The sequence below is a fragment of the Euleptes europaea genome, chromosome 2 (genome assembly GCF_029931775.1).
Source record: "Euleptes europaea isolate rEulEur1 chromosome 2, rEulEur1.hap1, whole genome shotgun sequence".
Lineage (NCBI taxonomy): Eukaryota > Metazoa > Chordata > Lepidosauria > Squamata > Sphaerodactylidae > Euleptes > Euleptes europaea.
The window spans coordinates 60325090-60348328 of record NC_079313.1 but is presented as its reverse complement, the minus strand read 5'-3'; the positions used below and the strand labels follow the sequence as shown (position 1 = coordinate 60348328).

Genomic DNA, 23239 nt, shown 5'->3' with positions numbered 1-23239 from the left:
GCAATATGCTACAGTGAAAACAACAAAATAAATACGACATAATATTTTCTAACTCATACTGTGGCATCAGTGTTTTTGAAGCAGTCTTATAATTTTCTTGAAAAAAATTGCTTCTGACTATCACTTCTGCACTCACTTAGGTAGGTTCCACTTGTTTTAAAACTAACTGCATTGGCACTTCCTTCACTTAAAAAAAATAGATTCTCACCTTTCTGGTAAAGGATTGCCCCATCAATTGGTAATTAACAACTGCTAAGTGTTCTACAAGCAAGCATGGTGTCATTCAAGAAACATATCACAAAGTGTTGACAGAACAAACATGTAGCCAAATGCCTTAAAATGAACATGCTTTCTTTTCTCTGCAAAAATCAGACTGACATACTGTCCAGTTGGGCTGCCTGTCATATTAGACAAACAGCAGCAGCTGCAGTGGTAGTAGGAGGAGGACAGAAGGAATTTATACTCTGCAGGCAACAAGTTCACTAATTCAGAAAATAAAACATGGAAAGGAAAAAAAAATCTGAATAACTCGGTCCATGTACTTCACCCTCAGCTCCATGAAGGAAGGGTGGGATTCTCTCAGTGGAAGGCTGCCTAGCATATCTTCCCATTTCTATCTGTTCTGCTTCACCCAAACAGCAGCAGATGAGGTAGTAAACTGATCCTTGTTTGTACCACTTCAGATTGTATGAGAATTGCATGAGTGAAAAAGTTCCCCAAACATTACAAAATTGGTGACTCAAACCCTTCCTAATATTTAATATTATATGCACAGGGATGTGTATGTGGGGGAAAGTGTTTACCTATGTGATGCACCACCTATAGTCAAGGAATAATTACCACACTTCTTGAGCTCTTGAGATGAACTACCCATCACAGTTCTCAGGAAGTCTTTCTCCTGAGTCCTGGAAAAGCTATGGAAGAGACCAGCTGTACCATATTCTCCATTCCGGGTTAGGTAGACTTTTGTTTGAAGGCATAAAAGATGGCTTATTTCAAATAGATCTGTTCAGAAAAGGTAGTGGCATGATACTGATGTAACTAAGATAGTAGCTTTATTTTAGATCAATATTAGTTCATCGAAAAGATAGAAGGTTTGAATCCCACAAACCTCTCTTCAGATAAAAACAGCAATTTGGAATTACTGAGAAGAGTCTTATATTGTCATTAGATGTTCATCTCTTGACACAAAGTGACTAAGATGATACACAAGGATGATTCCAACTTTCAAGGTGGAATGTTGTTTTTTTCCATAGACCTAAGTGCTGTGTGAAGATGAAGAGCTTTCATCTTCTTTCGCCAATAATATTGGCCCCATTACATGTTACAGTGCAGTTAACCCATGTTCAAACAGTTCCAAGGGTAAAGCACTGAAGAGACAGTAAATTCTGCAAACAGCAAGCGGTCCTTGGAAACACACTTTGGTCTGTCATTGGCACTAACCAAAGATTAAAGTTGAACATGAATTAACACATCCCTGGACAGATGTCATAAATATGATTCTGAACATGTCCAGTGAATGAGGGGTTGTGGCTCAATAGTACAAGATCCCACTGCCATTCAGAGTAGACAACAATGATAGACCAAAGAGTCCTGAGTAAACTTAGAAGTCATGGGATAAGACAATGGGTTTCCTTGTGGATTACAAATTAATGACATATCACCGAAGCAAAGAGTAGGAATAAAAGGACAGTTCTCACAATAGAAGGGAGTAAGCAGTGGGGTCCCACAAGGATCAGTATTGGGGCTGGTACTATTTAATTTGCTCATAAGTGATCTGGAACTAGGGGTGAGCAGTGTCGGGGCCAAATTTGCAGATGAAACAAAATTATTCAGGATGGTAAAAACCAAAGATGACTGCAAAGATCTCCTGGTGGATCTCTACAAATTGGGTGAGTGGGCAATAATGGGCTATCTCTCCTTGCCCTTGTGCAAACAGAAGTTATTTTCTGCTAATTTAAAAAGCTTTTAGATTTAATCCTTTATGTTTATAACCAACATATAGCACCAAAGTTATTATTGTGGAAACTTTGTTTCCTAAAACTTACATACTGGTGACACAAACCACAAGACACCTTTGTTCCAAAATAATTTCAAATATCACTAGTCATGATCCAACTAAAATTAGCATTCTCCTTAAGGCTGTAGTGCTAAGCATACTGACTGGGACATAAGGCCCACTGAAATTAATGTGACTTCCTTTCAATGAAGTATAATTAAAATTAGAATGCAAGACTAGCATCACACATTCAATAAGGTGATTCCCCCCCCCACCCCAATGCAGACTGGTTTTCACTAACAGTGAAGAATAGGAATGCAGGTCCAATCAAATGTTTAGAGTCTTCAGCCCAAAGCAAACAGCTTACATTTCATTATTAGATTTCCATTCCCTTAACATAGCTTCATTCTTCATTACTCAAAGTAGTAAAATCATAATTACATATTAAGCAGTAGGAAACCAAATATTTTGCAATATTTAAGTAACTCAATCACTTGTGTTGGCAGAAACTGCAGAATAGCACAATGTGTAGCTCAATTGATATTCCTTTAAGAGGTTAAATTCATTGTGGGTAAAGGACTTTTCTTCTCTGTAATTATTGCTATTGAGACTGCAAATATTGTATTATAGCAATAATCCCCAACAGGGAGGGATTACCTTGGAAATTAATGACATGAGGAACCAAAAACCCTTAGTAGATAATTGACAGGAAGGGGGAAACCATTACAATGAAGTTTAAAATGGCAATTTAGCTTTCACAAGTATTACATGCTATGTTTATAATTATACAGAGGGCATCATGAGTGGCTTATAATACAAAATTAGAATATTCATTATTTTAAAACTGATTATTTATATTAATATACTAGGCAAAACCTCCCAAGATCATCAGTCATGCAGAATCTAGGTATCTTCTTCTTAGATAACTAAAAGAAAGGCTAACATTTATTGTTAGAAGCAAAAACTTTTTGTAATAAAGTTTTTTGTTCATTAATGTGGGAATCTGGATAGTCATTGTTACAGGAATACATCAGAACTCAAATGGACAAAAAATGAATAAATGTCATTCACCATCAGAATTGGAGAAGGCCCATATTTAAAAGATGTACTGACATTTATTTCAAATGAAAGCTGTCATCTTAGGTTGACAGTGGAACATATCATTAGAAAAAAGGTCTATAATAGTTTCTCCCTGACCAGCAGTAGATTCACTACCTAGGATACAAACTGGGAAGAGAACCACCTTTTCCTTTTCATCATTTTTGGCATATTACACATAGAAAATGGAACAGACATACATGTACAGTTTACAAAACAGTGTGCCCTTCAACTTTATGATTACTGTATTTTATTTTTAAACCAAGAGAGAATAAGCCCACATCACCACCAAATCCTAACATTCAGCTAATGAAAAATATTGATGTCAAAAAGGTACATTGTTTACTCACCGAGAAGGTCCTTTCCGCTCTGAAGTAGAAGGGCATCTTGATCTTTGGGTGTTTCTCGCCCATTGCTAGGGGAAGGCAGGACTAAACTAACAACTTCCTGTCTCCTGGCGAGGAACACCTCCCCTTCCAGTTATTCTACAGCAAGCTCCAGAGACAGGGAAAGGCACTCACAAACAAGGAGTACAAACAACAATAAACTGAACGATAAACTTAGAACCATTCTATATGTATTGCTACAATATTATTATGTCGATCGAATCTGTAGGCCAGTTTGGTGTGCTTCAGTCCACCCTTGTAAGATGATGTTGCCATCTCCAGGTGGGGAAGATGCCCTTCTACTTCAAAGCGGAAAGGACCTTCTCGGTGAGTAAACAATATACCTTTCCCACTCTGAAGGAAGGGCATCTTGATCTTTGGGATCTCCAAGAGCAATGAAATAACGGGTGGGAACTCAGTCCTCATCATCTTCCACCATGTACTGTAAAATACGTCTGCCGAATGCCGCTTCGGCGGATGCCATAGTATTGATTCGATAATGTCTAATGAAGGTAGTCACATTGGACCAAGTAGCTGCTTTACAGATCTCTTCAGTCGAGGCTTGTTTGAAAAATGTGGCCGACATGGCTGCGCATCGCAGTGAATGGGCTATGATCCCATTCGGAACTTGGAGACCACTGGCTAGTAGGCTTCTCTGATGCATTGCCTAATGGATGTGCTGATAGACTGTCGGGACATGCGAAGTCCCTTGTTGGGTGCAGAAATGGAGATAAACACAAATTCTGTTCTAATGGATTCAGTTCTAGATATATAAATATGAATAGCTCTACGCAGGTCCAAGGTGTGCCGACTCCGCTCTCTGGGAGTAGAAGGATTAAGACAAAAGGAAGGGAGGTGAAGTTCCTGAGACTGATGAAACTGAGAACCCACTTTCGGGGTGAACGAGGGATCAGTACGTAGCATGACTTTATCTTTGTGAAAGATACATAAGTCTTTGCGAATAGAGAGGGCACCCAATTCTGAAACCCTCCTGGCAGAGGTTATGGCAACTAAAAATAAGGTCTTCATCCTTACTAATTGTAAGGAAACTTCTCTCATACGTTCGAAGGGACTTTTGGTTAGAGCAGAAAGTACAGTGTTCAGTCTCCAGGTAGGGAAGCGGTTAGTCACCGGAGGGGTAGATTGAGCTACTCCTTTAATAAAAGCCTTAACCTGAGGGTGTGATGACAGAGGAATCCCATCAATATCTGGACAGACTGAGGCAACAGCAGACACTTGCTTTCGTAAGGTTGCTGCTCTAAGGCCCTACTGCGCATCATTCTGTAAAAAGTCCAGTAACTGAGGTAGCTTAGGAGAGATAGGGTTGATCGTCTTCCGGTGACACCACCTGGAGAAGGCTTTCCAGGTGTATTGATATATCCTTGTAGTAGAAGGACGTCTAGCTTTAAGGATGGTCCCCACCACCTCCACAGAAAGCCCAAGGGCTAAGAGCCTTGCCCTTTCAACCTCCAAGCGGTCAATTGAAATCATCCAGGATCTGGATGAATCATTGGACCCTGTTGAAGGAGATCCGAGGATGTCGGAATCTGCCAAGGCGCCCTGGTGGAAAGCTCCATGAGTGCCAGAAACCATGGCCAATTGGGAGCGATCAGGATGACTTCCGCTCTCTTCACATCTTCCTGATGACTTTTGGAAGGATAGGCAGTGGTGGAAAGGTGTATAGGAGACCCGGAGGCCACTGAGTCAGAAGAGCGACTACTTCCTCTGCTTCCGGATGGTAGAACCGGGAAAAGAACTTTTCCACCTGACGATTCTGGACTGAGGCGAACAGATCCACCATGGGCGTCCAAACCAACTGGTGATGGCTTGAAATTGAGTATTCAGCATCCATTCCCCTTCCCAGAGGGTCTGACGGCTTAACCAATCTGCCTGAGTGTTGTGGATGCCCCGTACATGTTCTGCCCTCAGAGACAAAAGGTGTTTTTCTGCCCAGATCATGATGGCCGATGACTCCTGGTGCAGGCGAGAGGAGCGTGACCCACCCTGCTTGTTGATGTGGGCCTTGGTCGCCACATTGTCTGTCCTGATTAGCACATATTTGTTTCTGACAAGGTTGTGGAATTTGATGAGGGCTAGGCGTACTGCCCTGAGTTCCAGGAGATTGATGTGGAGAGATGTTTCTGACTGGCTCCATACGCCCTGAGCAAAGGAGTCTGCCACTGTGGCTCCCCATCCCTCGAGGCTGGCATCTGTAAACACCTGGACTGGCTGTGTAGATACGGTTGTCTGACTGTTAGATTGTCGACTTTGGTCCACCATAAGAGGCTCGTCCTGGCCACCGGACTGAGGGAGAGGGTCTTGTCTATCTTGTGTGTGATGAACAGCTGGAATGGATGCAGCACTGCTTGAAGTGGTCGGGAGTGGAAGCGAGCCCAAGGAATAAGGCCTAGACATGATACCATGAGGGCATCAGTCGCTGTCGTGACGACTTTACCGTGGACTTGGCCACCAATGCAATTTTGCGGGCCTTGTCTGTTGGGAGGAATACTGAATTGGTGGTGGAATCTATGACCACTCCAAGATGTAGGATCCTCTGCGATGGGCTTAGCAAGCTTTTGGCTTTGATTATAAGAAAGTGGTGCATTTCGAGTGCCGTGATGACTCGAGTGGTGTGCTGAAGTGCCAGGTTGTATGAGGGGGCGCATATGAGTAGGTCGTCTAGGTAGGGATGCACTTGCATTCCTTCCTTCCTTAACATCACCACAATAGCCACCATCATTTTGGGAAAAACCCTGGGGGCAGATGTCAACCCGAATGGTAGTGCCCTGAACTGAAAATGAAGGTTCATATAGTATAGTTGAATCTCAAAAAGCGCCGGTGGGACTGATGGATGGGGATATGCATATAAGCCTCTGTGACATCTATGGATGTCATGAAGGTGTTTGGACGCAGTGCCTCTATGATGGTTTGCAGTGTCTCCATGCAAAAATGTTTGGCCTGGATGAATTGATTGAGAAATTTGAGATCCAGGATAGCCCTCCAGTCCCCATTCTTTTTGGGGACTGTGAAAAATATGGAGTAAACTCCCTGGAGATGTTCCTGAATAGGTACTTCCTCTATGGCCCCAATCCGGATAAAGTGAGAAATGGCTTCCATCGTTCTCTGATGTTTTACAGCACTGCGGTAGCATGGCGATGCGACAAAGCGATCTGGAGGCTTGTGATGAAATTCTATTAGATATCCCTGCTGAATTATTTGTTGTATCCAGGCATCCATCTGGGAGTGGTGCCACTGTGGAAGGAAAAGTTGTAACCTTCCCCCCACCATTGGATCCCTGGCGTCACTGCTTATTTCCTTTGAAGAATTTGTCAGGTTTGTCTGCCCTAAAGGACTGTGGTTGTGAAGGGCGGTTGAATCTGTTGAAATGTCGAAAGGACCCTCTCTGAGGAGCCCAGTGTGGGCGTCTCTGATCCTGTCTGAACCTGGATAAGGTACGGTAGGATAGAAAGGACTGACAGTATTGGCCAGGACGGGGTTCTTTTTTATGGGATTTAAGGATCGCCTTATTTTTATCCTTAATTTCGGAGAGCATCTTATCTAGTTTCTCTCCAAATAACTTTCCACCCTTGTATGGGTGACCCATTAACGTGGTCTTGGACCTGTACTCAGCCGACCATGGCCTTACCCATAGGGCCCTGTGAATGGCTGTATTGGAGGCGACCGCTCTAGAAGCGAAGATCACTGCGTCCAAGGAGGCATCTGCCATAAAGGAGGATGCCTTTAGCATTCGAGACAGGTCCTCGGCTATTTTTTTTATCTGCAGGGGGTAGAAGCTGAGTGAGCTTCTTTATCCAGGCATTTGAAGCCCTAGCCATCAGTGCCATTGCGATATTGGCCTGAATAGACTCATGCACCTTTATGGAAAGAAATTCCATTTTCCTATTGAGCCAATCTTTAATAAAGCCCTCTCCATCCTCTGAAGTCAGAGGATTGAAGGTAGAGCTGTCAATTCGGTTCGGCCCGAACTGAAAATCAGCCGAATTTCCCCTGATTCGGTGGTTTTTAGTTCGGGAGGAACCGAACTCAAAACTGGCGGGCAACCGGGGGGGCCAAATTCAGCGAGTTTGGGAGTTCGCGGATAAATTCAGAAAATTCGGCCGTCAGTAAGCAGCATAACCGTCAGTAAGCAGTATTCTCCTCCCCCGGCCAATCAGTGGCCAAGCTGGGTCTTCTTCTGGCCAATCAGTCAGGATTGAGTACTGGAGGAATCAGCTGATGTGCGGCCCGGCCAGGGAGAGAGAGAGAGAGAGAGCGAAATCCTCGTGTGTGTGTGTGGGGGGGGGGTGCTTGTGCACATTCGCTCCTTTCTGTGGCTGCAGGGGGCGTATTTTTTGGGGTACAGACACAAAACTTTCACTGGAGCTTCAGATGAAGCTTCTTAAGATACCCCCCAAGTTTTGTAAACATTGGGTCAGGGGGTCCCGAGATATGGGCTCCCCCCTTTTTCTTTCCATGGCTGCAGGGGGCGCATTTTTGGGGGTACAGATCCCAAACTTTGAGCGGAGTTTCAGACCAGTGTTCTTAAGATACCCCCCAAGTTTTGTAAACATTGGGTCAGGGGGTCTCGAGATATGGGCTCTCCCCCTTTTCCCTCCCCCTTTTTCCATTTATGTGGCTGCAGGGTGCGCTTTTTTGGGGATATAGCCCCCAAACTTTTAGCATAGCTTCAGTCAATTATTCTTAAGATACTACCCAAGTTTTGTAAAGATGGGTTCAGTGGGGGCAGAAATATCGCCTCCCCCCCTTTTCTCTTTCCATGGCTGCAGGGGGCGCATTTTTGGGGGTGCAGATCCAAAACTTTGAGCGGAGTTTCAGACCAGTGTTGTTAAGATACCCCCCAAGTTTTGTGAACATTGGGTCAGGGGGTCCCGAGATATGGGCTTTCCCCTTTCCCCTTTCCCCTTTCCCCTTTTGGGATGAATGGATCAGCCGATCCTGTGCATCTTCTCCAGAGAAAACCTCCCGTGCCTAATTGGAATCATCTTGGATTACAAGTCCTCTTCAGCCCCTCTTGATGGAACAGAAGACAGCCACAGTAAGACCCCTTTGGGGGCTTTAATCTATAATTTTTCTCCTGTGTATGTGTGTGTGTGTGGGGGGAAGCAGAGTCTGTGTGTGTGTGGGGAGGGAGCAGTTTCTGTGGGTGGGGGGGGAAGCCAAGGGGGGCTTTCGTCGGTTCTGCCTGGGGTGTGTGTTCCCTCTCGAGTCTCTCGCTCCCTGGTTTGAGGGGGGAGGTTTCAGTTGTGTGTCTTCTGGTTTTTCCCTGTTGCAAAGGTGTCGTTTTACAAGTTGAGTTGCTTTGCAAACTGTTGTCGGGGCTGGGAGCTTTGTGCGTGGGCGGCAAGCTCTGCTGAGAGATGCACATTAAGGGTGGGGGGACCCCTTTCAGGGCCCATATCTCAGCCCCCCCTGACTCAATCTTTACAAAACTTGGGGAGTCTTTCAATATACATCCTTTGAAGCTCTGCTGAAAGTTTGGGACCTCTAAGCCCAAAAATGCCCCCCCAGAGCCGCGGAAAGGCGCGATTGTGTTTTTAATGGCTTTATTCGGCCGAATTTGTTTTCCGAACTTTGAATTCCCGCCGAATTGAACGGATCCGAAGTGGGGGAGTTCGGACTTCGGCACGTACCGAACCCACAAGGGCCAAATTCGGCCAAATCCGAACTGTACCGAATTTTTTTTTGACAGCCCTAATTGAAGGGCAGAGGTAGGAGCATCTACCACAGGCAATTCCAACATATCCATTGCATATGAGGCCATATCATATAGTTTCTTGGCACTGCCAGAGAACTGTTTATTATGTAGGGGTTTGTCCCATTCAGCTCTAATAACTTTCTCAAAGTATTCTGGTAAGGGGACCTTGATAGTCTGAGCCTCACATTGTGGGAAATATTCCTTGAAACCTTTATGTCTGGATTTAGACTTAGATTCTTCAGGAGCTTCAGCTTCATCAGATAGGTCTAAAGCAAAAAGTGCATTGGCCAAAAGAGGCTGGAAATCATCAGAACAGAACAGCCAAGGCTGCTGTTCTTGAACAATGGGGAGTTCTTCATCTGAAACGAACTCTCGTTCCTCCTTATCATCACCCCCAGATTCCCTATCCACAGGGTAGGTTTCATTTCTCTGCTCTTGGTAGGTTTCATTTCTCTGCTTTTGGATAATTGGCACTGCTTTCATAGCTGCCTTAGTGGGCCACTGCCTAGAGGGGGCACTTTGGCTGTAGCCAGGCTCCTCCTACATGGGTTCAGATATGATTGAGGACCCAGGGGAAGATGTCCAACTATATGAAAACCCTTGATGAAGTGGCTGAGTGAGTCTTTGAGGAGGGTAACCCTTCTGGAAGGGTAGAATAAGAGATTGGAGCCTCTGAAAATGTCTTTCCATGGAGCCTTCTATCATATTATGTACCTGTTCAAATGTGGGGTTCTTGGGGGATCCCCCTTCCTCAGAAGGGTGGGTTTCTTTACCCTCTGTAGGTATCCTGGGCTCCACATCCAAAGGCGCAGCAGAGGATCCGGCGGGAACCTTAGAGGTCGAAGCGGAACTCTGCTTAAGCTGGCACGTGCGGCTGCCGCCTTTCCCCCCGCCATTAGACTTGTTTTTCTTCAGTGATTTTCCAGCCAAAGTAGATGGTGGCAGCGACTTTACAGTCTCCCTCCCCGATAGTCCACCAGGGTGGCTAACGGCAGGAGCCAATTTTAAGGCCAATTCTTGATCTGCATCAGAAAGGAGCTCGATGTTTTCCGATGCAGCTTCTCCAGCAGCCATTTTGTTTGCTGTGTCTTTCCCGCAGCTTAGCAGTTTCTCCCACGGCTCAGCTGATGGTCGGCAGATCCGGGAGCTTAAATTTAAAAAACAAGCGTACCCAAACGAGAGGGAGGGTAGGGAGGGAAAACAAGGTAAGGTAAGGAAAAGAATCTATTCTAACCTAATTTTACTAGACCTAGGCAGCAGCTATGGCTGCAATGCTCTCACCCCAGCGAAGGCAGGAGAAAAACTGGAAGGGGAGGTGTTCCTCGCCAGGAGACAGGAAGTTGTTAAGTTTAGTCCTGCCTACCCCTAGCAATGGGTAAGAAACACCCAAAGATCAAGATGCCCTTCCTTCAGAGCGGGAAAATATTACAGATCAACAGCCATGAAAGTGTACCATATTATGCAATGCTGGCTTGTCAGTATGGTACAAAGCACATTGCAAAACACTTTTAAGTCAAAATTATCTTGCATCCTAGACATACTGCATGAAGGATATGCAACTTTGTACAGGAAGCTTAGTTCACATGCAGAGCTATAGCGAGTTATTCCAATGTGCATAGCAATTAAAAGGCATGATGCACTTATTTACCAAGACTGAAGTCAGAAACTACTACCTGAAATGCAAATACCAAAGACAACTCCCCAAAAATAAAAACCGGGTTTCCATATTATTTAGGTTGACAATCCATGCTTCTTTCCAACTGGAAATAGACTCTGCTTATTTACTTTGAACAGGGAAATGATTATTTTTTACCCACCTTAAATGAGCTAGGATGGGGTTTTTTTCTATGAAGTAAATGATATTGAAAAACAGGCTTAGGAAGGAGTGAATCTCTAGCTAAACAACAACATGCTAGCATTGTTTCTATTTTTGCCAGCAACATGTATATACATCATGTATATACTTTTAATCATTCCGTATAAACAAACCACCTAATAACAAATTAACATTTTTTTTCAAGCTAGGTTCAACCACAAGACAATGTACTAGCATTATCATGGCAATCCCTTGTTCTGTTTCACCCAAGAGGTCACTGAGGAACAGCAGCATACTCTGCCCAGACTTTTACCTCACAGGTCCACTTAGTTGAAGAGGCTAAGTGAAGAACTATTAAAGAAAACCAGTCTGTAAAATTCTAGTCAGCAACTGCATTAGAAGATGTGCAAGTTACATGCACATAATCTTGGGTTTATATGAATCTAACACAACTGAGCCAATGATAGCCAACTTGTGACAACTAGTCACTCAACAGCTTACACAATAGGTTAGGCAGCAGCTGGCATAACTGCAGCACAAAATCAAAACGTATCTCCATGTTTATCAAGGGGAAGTCGATTTACTCTGCTGCCAGGGTACATTATATATTTAGAAATTGGGGACTTGCTATTACCAGTGAGAAAAGACATAGTGCAGAGGTCCAGATGGCTAAACGGATTTCATGGGATAAGAGCTCATGCTGTTACCATGCACGGAGAGAAACCAGGATATAAAAAGTGAAGACTGTTACCTCATTGGTGGAAGTGCTTGAGTTCCGAGTTGCACTGTCACTCAGAGGTTTATTCATTATTATTACCTTCAACTATGCATTTTTTTAAATTGTAGGGCCAAGAAAAGTCAACTAATCAGAGCCAATTCACACTTCACTTTTCAGACATAAATGCCACCACTCATGCCAAGAAATGCAATGCTGGCTTCAGAATGTTTTACATCTGAAAGAGTATGAAGCAAGAGTCAAGAGAACACCTTCCATGCTGTGGAAAAAAGACAAGAAAAGAGACAAGAGGGTTAAAGGCAGGAATAAGACACACCCTCTGGAATCTTCTCCTGCTCAGAGACTGCTTCAATGTATCATAAGGCACACTCTGCAGAAAAAATATATAGACACTGTATGGTGGGAATGGCACTGCAAGTACTTCGGGTCAATAAACAGTTACCCTAAGAAAATCAGCTTGATGCAGTGTTTGAAATTACTGATTATATAATCTTGGGTGACACTGCTGTTTAACAATGTCAGCTGAGCAGACTAACTCAATATTGTGGCTAACAGTGCAATCCTAAGGAGAGTTACTCCAGTTAACACCCATTCATTTCAATGGGCTTAGATTGGAGTAATTCTGCATAGGATTGCATTGTAAAGCTTTTATTTCACCAGAATTTAGGGCACTGACTCTTGTCAGTTCCTAAATTCCTCTCATATGATGAGAGGAAAAGACATGGAAAAATCTAGAGTTGTCTTTTTCTCCCCCCAAGAGAAAAAGATTACATTTCTTTCATTCCTTACCAAATACTTGTTCCCTAGTATTTTTTTTTACAATTGCTTGTTGTGATATGAAGTGCTGTTTAGCAATTCAGTGGCTGCTTAGACACCCCCCTCAAGTCTGTGACAAGATTTCTACTGTAATACCAAGAACAGCATCAGCAAATGACCAATGAGAGGCCTGATGTTTAAAAAGTGCAAGGAAGCACCAGGCAACGTATCCCAGATAGGATGGGACAGGCTAATTTCACTCTGAACAATATTCTGATCATATGAAGATAGGAGGGGTCACCAGTGGAGTCTGTAAGGTCATGGATAAGGCCTGACAGGTTGTAAATTTAGGCAGAGCTTTAAACGAAACAAAAAAAAAAGGTGCTTCAAGTTGGTTTTTATGCTTACTGGCTTTCTAATACCATTGCCGGTTACTTACCACTTTTCTAGTGAGACCTTTAAGTCCAACTGGCAACCCAAGCAGCAGCTGAAAGATGCTCACTAAACTTTAATCCACCCAACACTCAGCATGAAACTTTTTTTTTTCCCCTGGGTACTCATAGCCTACTGCAATCTTACTGAGAAGCACAGAAGGGAAATGTTAAGCCACAGGCCACAGAGAGGCACCACTAATTGGCACAGTGAGAACCTATAGGGATAATTCACAAAACCAAGAGAAAGAGGTGAAGGAGTGGCATGCCTATTATCCGGGATCAATGGCACAGTTCACTTTCAACTTGTCACCAGAATACCCGAAAGACTTCTAACTAGCACTACTAACACAGAAGTATTGGAAAGCAACTCAAAGATGATTTTGGTAACTCTGCCCAGCAAGAACTAGTTATAGCTCAACCAGATCTACTATGGACTGCTCCCACAGTCAACTCTAACTTTCCATGGCAACTTGCTCCATCCCTCAAGTATGTGTGTGTGTATCTCTCTCTCTCTCTCTCTCTCTGTGTGTGTGTGTGTGTGTGTATATATATATATATATATATATAAAATGTATGTATATCTAGGAAGCCTTTCCTACTGTCAAATTAAAACCTGCCTTCTTGTAATTCAATAAATTGGAGTGCATATTAGAGATGATTTAACCACAGGCTCAAGTGCCAGGTGTTTATCTGTTAATTGGCAGAGATTTGGAAAGGGGAAAAAAATCTTCCATAAACAGCTTCTTAACTTTAGACACCTACATATGGCAAAGATGTATTTATATTTCAGAAATACCTGCATGAAGGCTCACATTGCAAATTATTATACAAGAATAAAATAGGAGGGGGGGAAGTGCAGCCATTAATAAGGGAAGGATTTACAAAGGAAAAGACACAAGATTAAATAGGTTCAGCTGTTAATAAATCCAGCAGCCTTGGAGCAAAAACCAGAAGGCAGGGGATCTCAGCTATAACATAATAACACACATTCAGAGCAACATCACTCTGCTAACTAATATTTCTACTACTACTGACTAACTAACTAAAATTTAATGTCATTGGATACCATAGAATGTGATCTGAAGAAAGGATTTGACCAGATGAATCAACAGTCTTCCACTCTGCTTAATATTGCAGCTTTGTTCATTCCAGTTTGATAAAAACCTGTTTAATTGAGAACAAAGCTGCAGTGCTATATACCCCACAAAACATGAAACAGCTATACTATTGTGGTAAAAGTGAGCAGGGAAATCCTAAATAAGAGTTACACCCTTCTAAAACAACTTTTGTGAGTTTCCCCACTGTAAACTAATATTCGTAGAGTTAGTATTTCTTTGAGTTCTGCTGTACGTTCCCTGAAAGTATTTTGAACTATCAAGCTCTAAGAATATTTTCCCCCACCCTGTACCTACAGAATGCATGCTTCTTTTTTTATTTAGGATGTTTACAGATTAACACATTCACTGTCAGTTTCATTCACTCACTTACAAAGCTTGAATTTCTTCAAAGCTTCCAAAACACAGTTTTGTATTGGCTATGTTGCATCAGGTTCTAAGAAAACTGTAGTATTGTAGCAACTGAAATAAATGAAACTAGCAATAGCAAAAGGATTAGATAGGAATTAAGTAGACATAAACACAAAGAAAAAGAACATTTAGAGAATATCAATGCACTAACAACATGTACACGACAAGACTATGTTAAAGAAATATTTTTTTTTAAAAAGAGACCTAATATAATGTCAAGAGGAAGGCTTTTTTCTGATCCCAGGAGTGTATGAGATGTGACCTCTAGCTGTAGTTGCAGTGAGAATGGAAGTTACACACCTTGCTGGTATGAACAGACTATCAGAGTAGCTGGAATGTAGCCTCAAAGCCTTTTTATGCAACTAAGTGTAAGGACTATTCATTTGTTTACTAATGTCCATGACTTGTGGATTTGGTAGTCAGGGGATGCCGTGCATTTCAAATTCTGAGAGTGATGGGATGGGGCCAAGTAATGTCACACTGAATAGCAGTCCCCCATAATACCTGTGCTCACAATCAGCTAGCTTTGAAGAAACGGACTATTCACCCTACAGAAGAACATTTTGAAAATAACACAAACAGTGGGGCTTAATGCCAGATTGCCTCACATCTCCAGTCTACACATGTGGTAATTATCAGAAGCTGGAATGCATAAAAAGAAGCCTTAAATCCCCTTTGATTTAAACTCTGATTTTATTTGACATAAATTATTTTTCTCAGGCCCATTCACAATCAGGTGTAGTAGCAGCAGCCTGGCATCCAGCAGGAGGATTTGGGGAAGGGCGGGGGGAAGGGTGTGTCACCATCATGGTATCACTTTCTGGGAAAACTTAATGTGTACCCACCATCACTTCTGGCTTTCCCCCCAAAATGACATAGTCACTCTGGTGACATGCCAAGTTTTTAAATTTTCTCCCCACTGCTGCTTGGAATGGTGGTGGGCAATGGGAGCTCGGGGCAGGGAATCCTCCACCCCACCAAAGGCTTGGAAACCCTGGGTGGGAAGGAAAGGATTTGTCCACCCCACAGCAAATTATGCTTAAATATGTCCAGAACTGGACATCCTAAATAACTCAGTTTTCTTTCCAGAATGTGAGCATTTCCCCATCTACCTAGGCCTAAAAGGGGCACTACAAGGAAGCCCCAGGGTCTTCCAAATCGGTACCCTCGTCATTCTATCACCACACAGAAGAAGCTTTTGCAACTTGCTTATGATGGGTAGCTTCTGAAAAAGCTTGGCTGCTCCATGCAGCATATGTCTCCTGACAATGTGCTAGAGGGCACTTACAACATGGATAGTGACTTGCCAGTCACAAACAGTAGTCTCTTCTAAGGCATGGCGGGTAGGGGTGAGCTTAATTATCCTGCTCCAGATCATCCTCCAGTCCTGCTCTATAGCCAGCAGTAGTTTCAACAACAGGTCTCTTTATTGCATCCAAAAGGAGAAAACACTAATACATATACTGGGAGAAACACCAAGAACAAGATCTAAGCAGAGCTCTAGGCATACAGGCCTTCAGGGGAAAACAGAAACTAGTTCTTGAGGGCTTACATAAAAGTATGCACATATACTGTACATACATCACACAAACTATTATGGCCTTCGCATGTATAATCTTAGTATTTATTGTTAACAAAGCAAGGATAGAATATAGAAGATGTTAGGTACTCTGAAGTCCCATTGAAATCAGCAGCACTTGAGTACACAGTTCAACATTCAGTCACAAACTAAACAATTAGTTTGTATTAGGCTACAAACTAATACGTTTTCTCTTTGACGTAGTGAGAAGCAATTTTCACTGGTTCCCCCTCCAATTGCAGCCCCTCTCTTTGCATCCTATTGTTTTTCTAGGGGCCCACTGAACCCAGGGAAAAAAGCTTTAAGAGGGTTTAGGGCAGGGGTGGGGAACCTTTTTTCTGCCAAGGGTCATTATTCATTCGTGAGCCATGCAAAATTATCAACTTAAAAATTCGCTGACGAAGCCCCAAGCAGGCAGATGCCCCAGATGACGCACGGGCAAGCAGGCAGGCATCCAACTGGTGGTGCACTCGCCCAGCTGGTGGCACAGGATGGTCTGTTGCACCAGCCGGGTGTAGCCGTCCAGCCGCATGCCGGAGTTGCTCCTGTTCCACATGGTCGGGGCCAGATTCTACAGCTGGCTCCAGCTACCTCCATCTGCAGGGCTAAAATGAGGACACTCTGGCTAAGAACTTCCCCCCCCCCCCCGTGCATTCTGGCCCTGCCCCCTTTAAACCCTCTATTGTCGCCACTTCCACCCCCAGCCCTCTTGTAGTACAGAGGGAATATGTTTCTCCATGGCCCAGGTAGGAAAGGGTTAACACTGTTTCTTGGGCAGTCCTAGCAGCTCCATAGCTAATTACTCTTCTGCAAAGGGGGGGGGGGAAGGTTCCTTTTCTCGGCAAAACAAACTCACATCTGCCTTGAATAGAGGCTATTTCTGTCCGTGGGAGGGGGCAGATCACCAGTCTTAGATCTTTCTGAGCTAGAGGTCTGCCAGGACCCACGAAGAGCTAGACCAAAGGATTTTGCAGGCCTTAAACGGCCCCCGGGCCTGAGGTTCCCCAGCTCTGGCGTAGGGAGAAGCAAGACAGTCCTTCTCTGTCTTGTTAGTTACAAGCCATGAACATGTATCAGCTAATACCTTTTACACCAAAGCAGTTAGAAGAAGCCATCAAACCATCAACTTGGATCATACATTGTAGAAATGCAGAGATACACCTTAATATCAAACAAAAAATAAGGCATCTTCCGCTTAACTCATTATTCATGAACTAGTCAGGTGATGATGACAGAGTACTTCGCCTCAGTCTCTCATTCTCACATCCTCTAAACACAGTACTTTGCCCTCTTCCAGCCCCAACTTATTCTTCTTCCCTTCTGTCTGTCCTTGAAGAAGTTGTTTTCTCTATATTATTAATTCTTCCTTGCAGATGACCTTACACCTTTCCCTCGTCTGATTCGGGCCTTCACAGTTGTTTAGGTTTCTTATTTATTTCCTTACTTTGTTTATACCCCACCTTTCTCCCCAATGAGAGCCCAAAGCATTTTACGTAATTTCCCTTCCCTCCATTTCATCCTCCCAAACACCACTGTGAAGTAAGTTAGGCTGAGGGTATGTGACCAGCCCAAGGTCATCCAGCAAGTTTCCATGCCAGAGTAGAAATTCAAACCTGGGTCTCCTAGACCCTCATCTAACATTCTATACTGGCTCTCACAGTCTCTTAACTTGACTGCCTCTGTAAATTTTAATGTATTCATTCATGGGACATTGTTGATATGATTATTTGCCATGATGAATTCCCTACGAGTATACTTTACTTTTCCCCATAGGAATTCACAGCCATTCAAGACAGAAGGTAAAGACATGTACTCATAAAAATTGCTGAGATGGTAATTAAAATGTTATCTTGCCCTCTGTGGCCTAATTTTCTTGAGGTCAGCTTCTGTGCCCCCCAAACCTTGCTGTTTAGTCTTTACTTTATCCCATAAACAGCCATTGACACCTAAGCCCACCCAATTACCATGACCTTATCCTTTCACTTTAATAGCTCTACATGGGTATCAGTTTCTTGGCCATGCTAGACTGTGACAAAGAGATGGTGTCTGAGAAATGGCTTTTATATATAAAGATTTATACTTCTTTGGTTAGTTTTGTATATATTTTAATCCACTTCCTATTTCCTTTTTCGGAAAGAAAACTGAGATAAGAAAAGCTAAAAGTAAACACAGAATTGGATCCATTTTGTTCCACTGGCATGGTTCTACAGAACAAGTACCCTTCCACTCACGCAAGACATTCTTGAACTGTCCTCGCACCAGAGGAATACACAAGAGCTGGCAGGACAAAATGGTAGCTCTAATCTATAACATAGACATTTAACATAGGGAAAGCTATGTGCAAACTGCATGTCCATTCTGTTGTATTAACTGAAGAAGATAAGAACTCAGGTAGCCTGCACAGTGGGAAGCAAAATGGAAATGTTTATCAAACAACTTTCAGCAGCTAACCTCTTCCCTTCACCTCATTAGTCACGAGTAATACTGGTCTATGGCTTCAAGAGTTCGCCAACAGGATCTCTGGTAGTCACTGTACATAATAACAACTTGCAGTAGCATGTCTTATTGACCTGGAAATTTCATTTTGATCTGTGAAGCTATTATATTTTAGAGTAGTAAATGACTCTGTAAAACAAGACATGTTCCTTAAAATAAAGACTACTGACAGACTTCAGTAAGACGTTCCACACTTGCGTGTAGCTAGGAGAAGGGTGCTAAAATTCTGGCACAATTTATTCAGGGTGCTTATTTCTTAGTAATTTTCTCCTGGACATCTTTAAGCTTTTAAAAGAAACCAAGCCTGAATCTACCACATTTTTTTTTCAATATGGGCACTGAAAAATCACAAGGTAAATGCTACACAGTGCACACGTTAGCTTTGGAACCAGACACTTCTACCCTTACCTCAGAATACCTTTAATGGTTGCTGTACCTTAAGATTGCTTAAGAGGCAGAAGTCTGCTTCCAGAAATCCATCTGCAGGTCTTATCGATTTCAGCTGGCTTGCATATATATCACAGTAAGTTTTTAACATGACCCCATGGTCAAGTCCACACAAGATCTCAAATGAAATGCCTGAGTAGCTGATGTTTTTAAGAGTACATCTGTCACATACTTAAGACACCTGTAATATTATATCTATTAACATTATGTTTCTTTCATTAAACAACCAAAGTGCTGATTCAAAACACCGAAAGAATGACTCAGATATGTTAGCACTTTCAAAAAGATCTAGCAGTCATACTTGGTGATTTAAGGCTTTTAATTAGAGGTTACCTGATTGTAATGTGATTACTATGTAGTTCCCTTGGAGAGAACCCCTCTTCTACAAAATAAATTGTTATCATTTTTAAATCACAGTTGAACCCTGAATGCAGCATCAAAGTATGTGTGTATGTGTGTGTGTGTGTGTGTGTATATGTATATATGTGTGTATATATATGCACTCTGTTGGTGGGGGTTTACAGAAGTTCAGTGCAGAAAAAATGATTCATATATTTACTTCATGAAGGGCAATAAACAGTCATCCAAAGCCTCATAACATCCCTAGTCTAAGGCAACCAGGGGGGAAAAAACTATGGGGGGGGGGGATCAAGAGCTTCATTGAAACATGCGCAATATGTATTCTGCATTCCACATCTGTGTTTGCGTAAGACTGCTACTTCCTAATGTAATACTTTAAAAGCCTTTCTTGTAGATTGTCATTAATTTAAAATGCTTTAGGTTTTATGTGTTTTTATTTAAGCTGTTCATAGTCTTTGGGGAAAAGATTCCAGAGAAGCACTTGAAAGCTGCATCTGACAGTTAAGTAGCTTCTTTGTATCTTGTGTACTTTCCTTGCAAATGTAATCCTTTTGGTTTAAACGGAAGTAAACTTTGTACTCGAGCAAAACACAAAGTTGAATACATGTAATTGCTCCAAATGGGCTATTCCTTAATTAAATGTTCTGGGTTTCCTCCTAACCACATTGCTAATGCCTTCCATGTTCCCCACCTACCAGTAATGCATATGCTGTTCTCTGTGAAATTATATAGTGGATTCTATTCTCCCTGACACTTGCTTTCCAAAGCAAACATTCATCCACCTCTCCAATTGATGAGACAAAAATGATTGTCTGACCCTAAATTTCTCCAATTGCATTTTTAAAACTGTTTTCAGTGTCTTACCCTTAGAAAATTACAGACGCTGCAGTGATATCTGACTGTAACCCACCCAACAGGCATCCTCAGTTGTTTCAGGCTTCTATTTAACAATGTTTTCCAGTGACCGCTAACACTAGGTCTGAGTTCGAACCTGAATGGACGAACTCAGCTCACCCACTCTGATCCGTCGCTATCTTTACATTGGAGTCAATGCAAATAAAGAGACTGGGGCTGGGTTTACTTTCTGTCTGCAGCACAGGAGGCCAACAAGAGGAAGTATTCTGAAACCGGGGAGTGTAACTACAGCATTTTACTACAGATGAAAAAAATATGTCAAGCAGCTGTGCACAGCCACCGAATATGTTCTCAGCATCGACCATACCAGAACAGTCAGGAAAATAAACAGGGCTGGGCTGACAATGCCACAGTTTCAAAGCAGTGAAGGAGTGTGTTTCCGAAGCATTTCTGCAGGAGTTGTGCAATGCTGAGGAAAAGCAACGCTCCCGATGAAGTTGCTTTATGAACCTGGCTCCCTAATGGCAAACAACACTGTCTGTATCATCTTAACTGCAGCAGGCTCCCCGTGTATAGCATATGGGAAGTATCAGTCTCGGTCCTTATCCTTAGGAGAAAGAAAATCACTTCAAATGTCACCAGAGGATTGTCTTGGCCATGCCAAATGTGCCAACAGAAAGTTAAGCCCAGGGAGGGGGTGGAATACAAATTAAAACAGAGGATTAATGAACTTGAGACCCAGAGACAGAAATCACAATGCTAGTGGATTGATAGTGGTAAACAATTTTTTTCCACTTGCCCAGCGGACTGTCACCATATGGAATGCAAACGTCAATAAAGGAAGCAACTGCTGCGTGCATGCAATCTTCTAGATGCAAAAGAGCTTGTAAAATCAAACATTGTAGGGAAATCCTCAAGACCTCCGTTGGCCACCCCTCCGATACGAACTGTTATGAAAATGACAGCAACCTCAAGTGACATGTATGTATCCCTATCCTCCGTGAGCAGCTCATGCTGAGCAATGAGCACTGCAGATCTTGTGACAAGCGTCAGGCACTATCCCGGAGAGATCCAACCGAGCCTCAACGCTCTCCATTCCAACTTCCAGAACAAACTTCTCATTCCAAAAGGCAAGTGAGAGCCTTTGGCATCCATCGACTGTTTATCTGAGAGACCTTTTGGGTTCCTTCCCCCCCCCCAAAAAAAAACCCCAACTATGGGCTATTTCGTACTGCTTCAAAGCATCAAGTAATTGGGCCCGGGGCTCTGCGGTTGGCAAGTGGCAATCGGTGTCCTTAAATCATCTCCACCTGCCAGGCTCTCAAACCGGAACTCCTTTCTGGGCAGAAGAGACCGGCGCTTCCCCCGTTCGACATGCCAATATTTGCAGCAGTCCCAGGCAAGCGAGCGTCCCTTAATGCACCGCAGAGCGCGCCGCTGACTTCTTGCAGGCGGAGAGGACTCGCTCCAGAAACGCCTGCCTGCCCGCCTGCACCGTCGCAGCCCCGTGCACGGCGGCACTCTCGGATGCTCGGAACTGCACCGTCAGTTAATGCAGCAAGCATCTGGATGGGAGTTGCAAACAGGGGAAGGGCGGGGGGGGGGAGGAAGACTCTGAGGCAGAGGGTCTCGAGCCTCGCTCCGGCCACCACGCCTGAGCACCAACTTGCATTTCTCCCCAGGAAGATCTGACTTGATTTCATTGCATTTGCAAAAGCTCGCTCTGCGCCGCAGCCGTTTCGCTTGCAAAGCCGGGCGGGGGGGGGGGGTGGAGGCAAGCGGGTCGGCTGTCCTCCGACGAGCCATTACGGCTTTCAGAGGCTTAACAGCCAAGCTGCAAAGTAATTCCGAAGGGGCGTCTTCTTGCAAATATCTCTCTCCGCTCTCTCTCCCCCCCCCCACACCCCGGCCTCTTTCTAGATCGCAAAAGTCTGCAGGGGAGCAAACGGGGGGGGGGGGCGTCCGAAGTTCAGAGTAAAGAGCCACCGATCTCTAAAGAGGGGCATGGGGAGGGGGGGCAGGACCCCACTTTTAATTCCAACGGACAGGTGAAGGGGGGGATCTAGAGTTGGGGGGGGACGGACTGGGCGAGTGGGTGAAGGGGAAGAAGGCACAGTGGTCCCCGCTGACGGGGGGGGGGGGAAAGCTCCTCAGCAGGCACTAGTTTCCAAGTGAGACCCCTCCGTCCCTCCCTCCCTCCAGCCAAAAGCTCGGCGCCCAACCGCTTCGGTGCACCGCATGCAAAAAAAAATAAAAAATAAAAGCCAGCGAAAGACCGACGAGAACCTCTCCTCCTCCTCTTTGGGAAGCCGTTTTAAAAGTGGGGGGGGGGACACAGGCGCCACGCACCCAAGGGAGATCCTCCAGCTCCGAAGCCTCCCCGGGCGAGAAGGCAAAAAGCGGGCAGTCCTACCTAAGCACGGCCGTGTCCCCTTTCCTGACCACCAGGTTCTCCGCGGCGGTGCCGGGGAAGTCCGCGTTGGGGCCGGCGGGGAGGCAGGAGGGCAGCAAGCAGCACAGGCTCAGCAGCACAGCGGCCAGCCACTGGTTGGAGCAACAAGCGCCCTGCGCCAGCGGCATCATGTCCATGCCTGCGCGGACGCCGAGGCTGCGCTGCGGCTCTCGCGCCTCCACGAGCCCCCAAGGCGAGCGGGCGGGCGGGCGGGCAGCGAGCAGCCGGCAGCCTCCGTCCCCGGCGCGTCCGCCCCGCTGCCTCGCGCTCCCTCGCGCGCTCGCGCTCGCGCCCCGCCGCCCGCCTGTGCCTCTGCCTCGCCTCGCCGCGGCTCCCCTCCGCTCGCGCTGCTGCCCGCGTCCGGAGCGTGCCTGCTCTCGGCTGTCTCGCGCACCATCTAGCGAGGAGGGGGACGCGCGGGAGAATGAGGCAGCCCGAGAAGCGGCGGCGGCGGCAGCGGCAGACGGACCCCAGGCTCTGAGCCGGTTGCCATGCAGCCGTTTCCGTAGCAACTTGTCCTGGTGGCTGGTGCTGGTGGTGCTGGAGCAGAGGAAAGGGGGGGGGCGGAGAGAAGAAGAGTGTG

General features: G+C 44.6%; 1 protein-coding gene across 1 annotated transcript in view; it reads right to left on the bottom strand.

Moving 5' to 3' along the window:
- NEGR1 (neuronal growth regulator 1) overlaps positions 1 to 22793 on the bottom strand; it is a 665802-nt gene extending 643009 nt beyond the window's left edge. The window contains exon 1 of the mRNA XM_056844652.1: positions 22618 to 22793. Within this exon, the coding sequence (XP_056700630.1) occupies positions 22618 to 22793 (176 nt within the window). The remainder of the gene's footprint in view (positions 1 to 22617) is intronic.
- Positions 22794 to 23239: the final 446 nt, after the last annotated feature.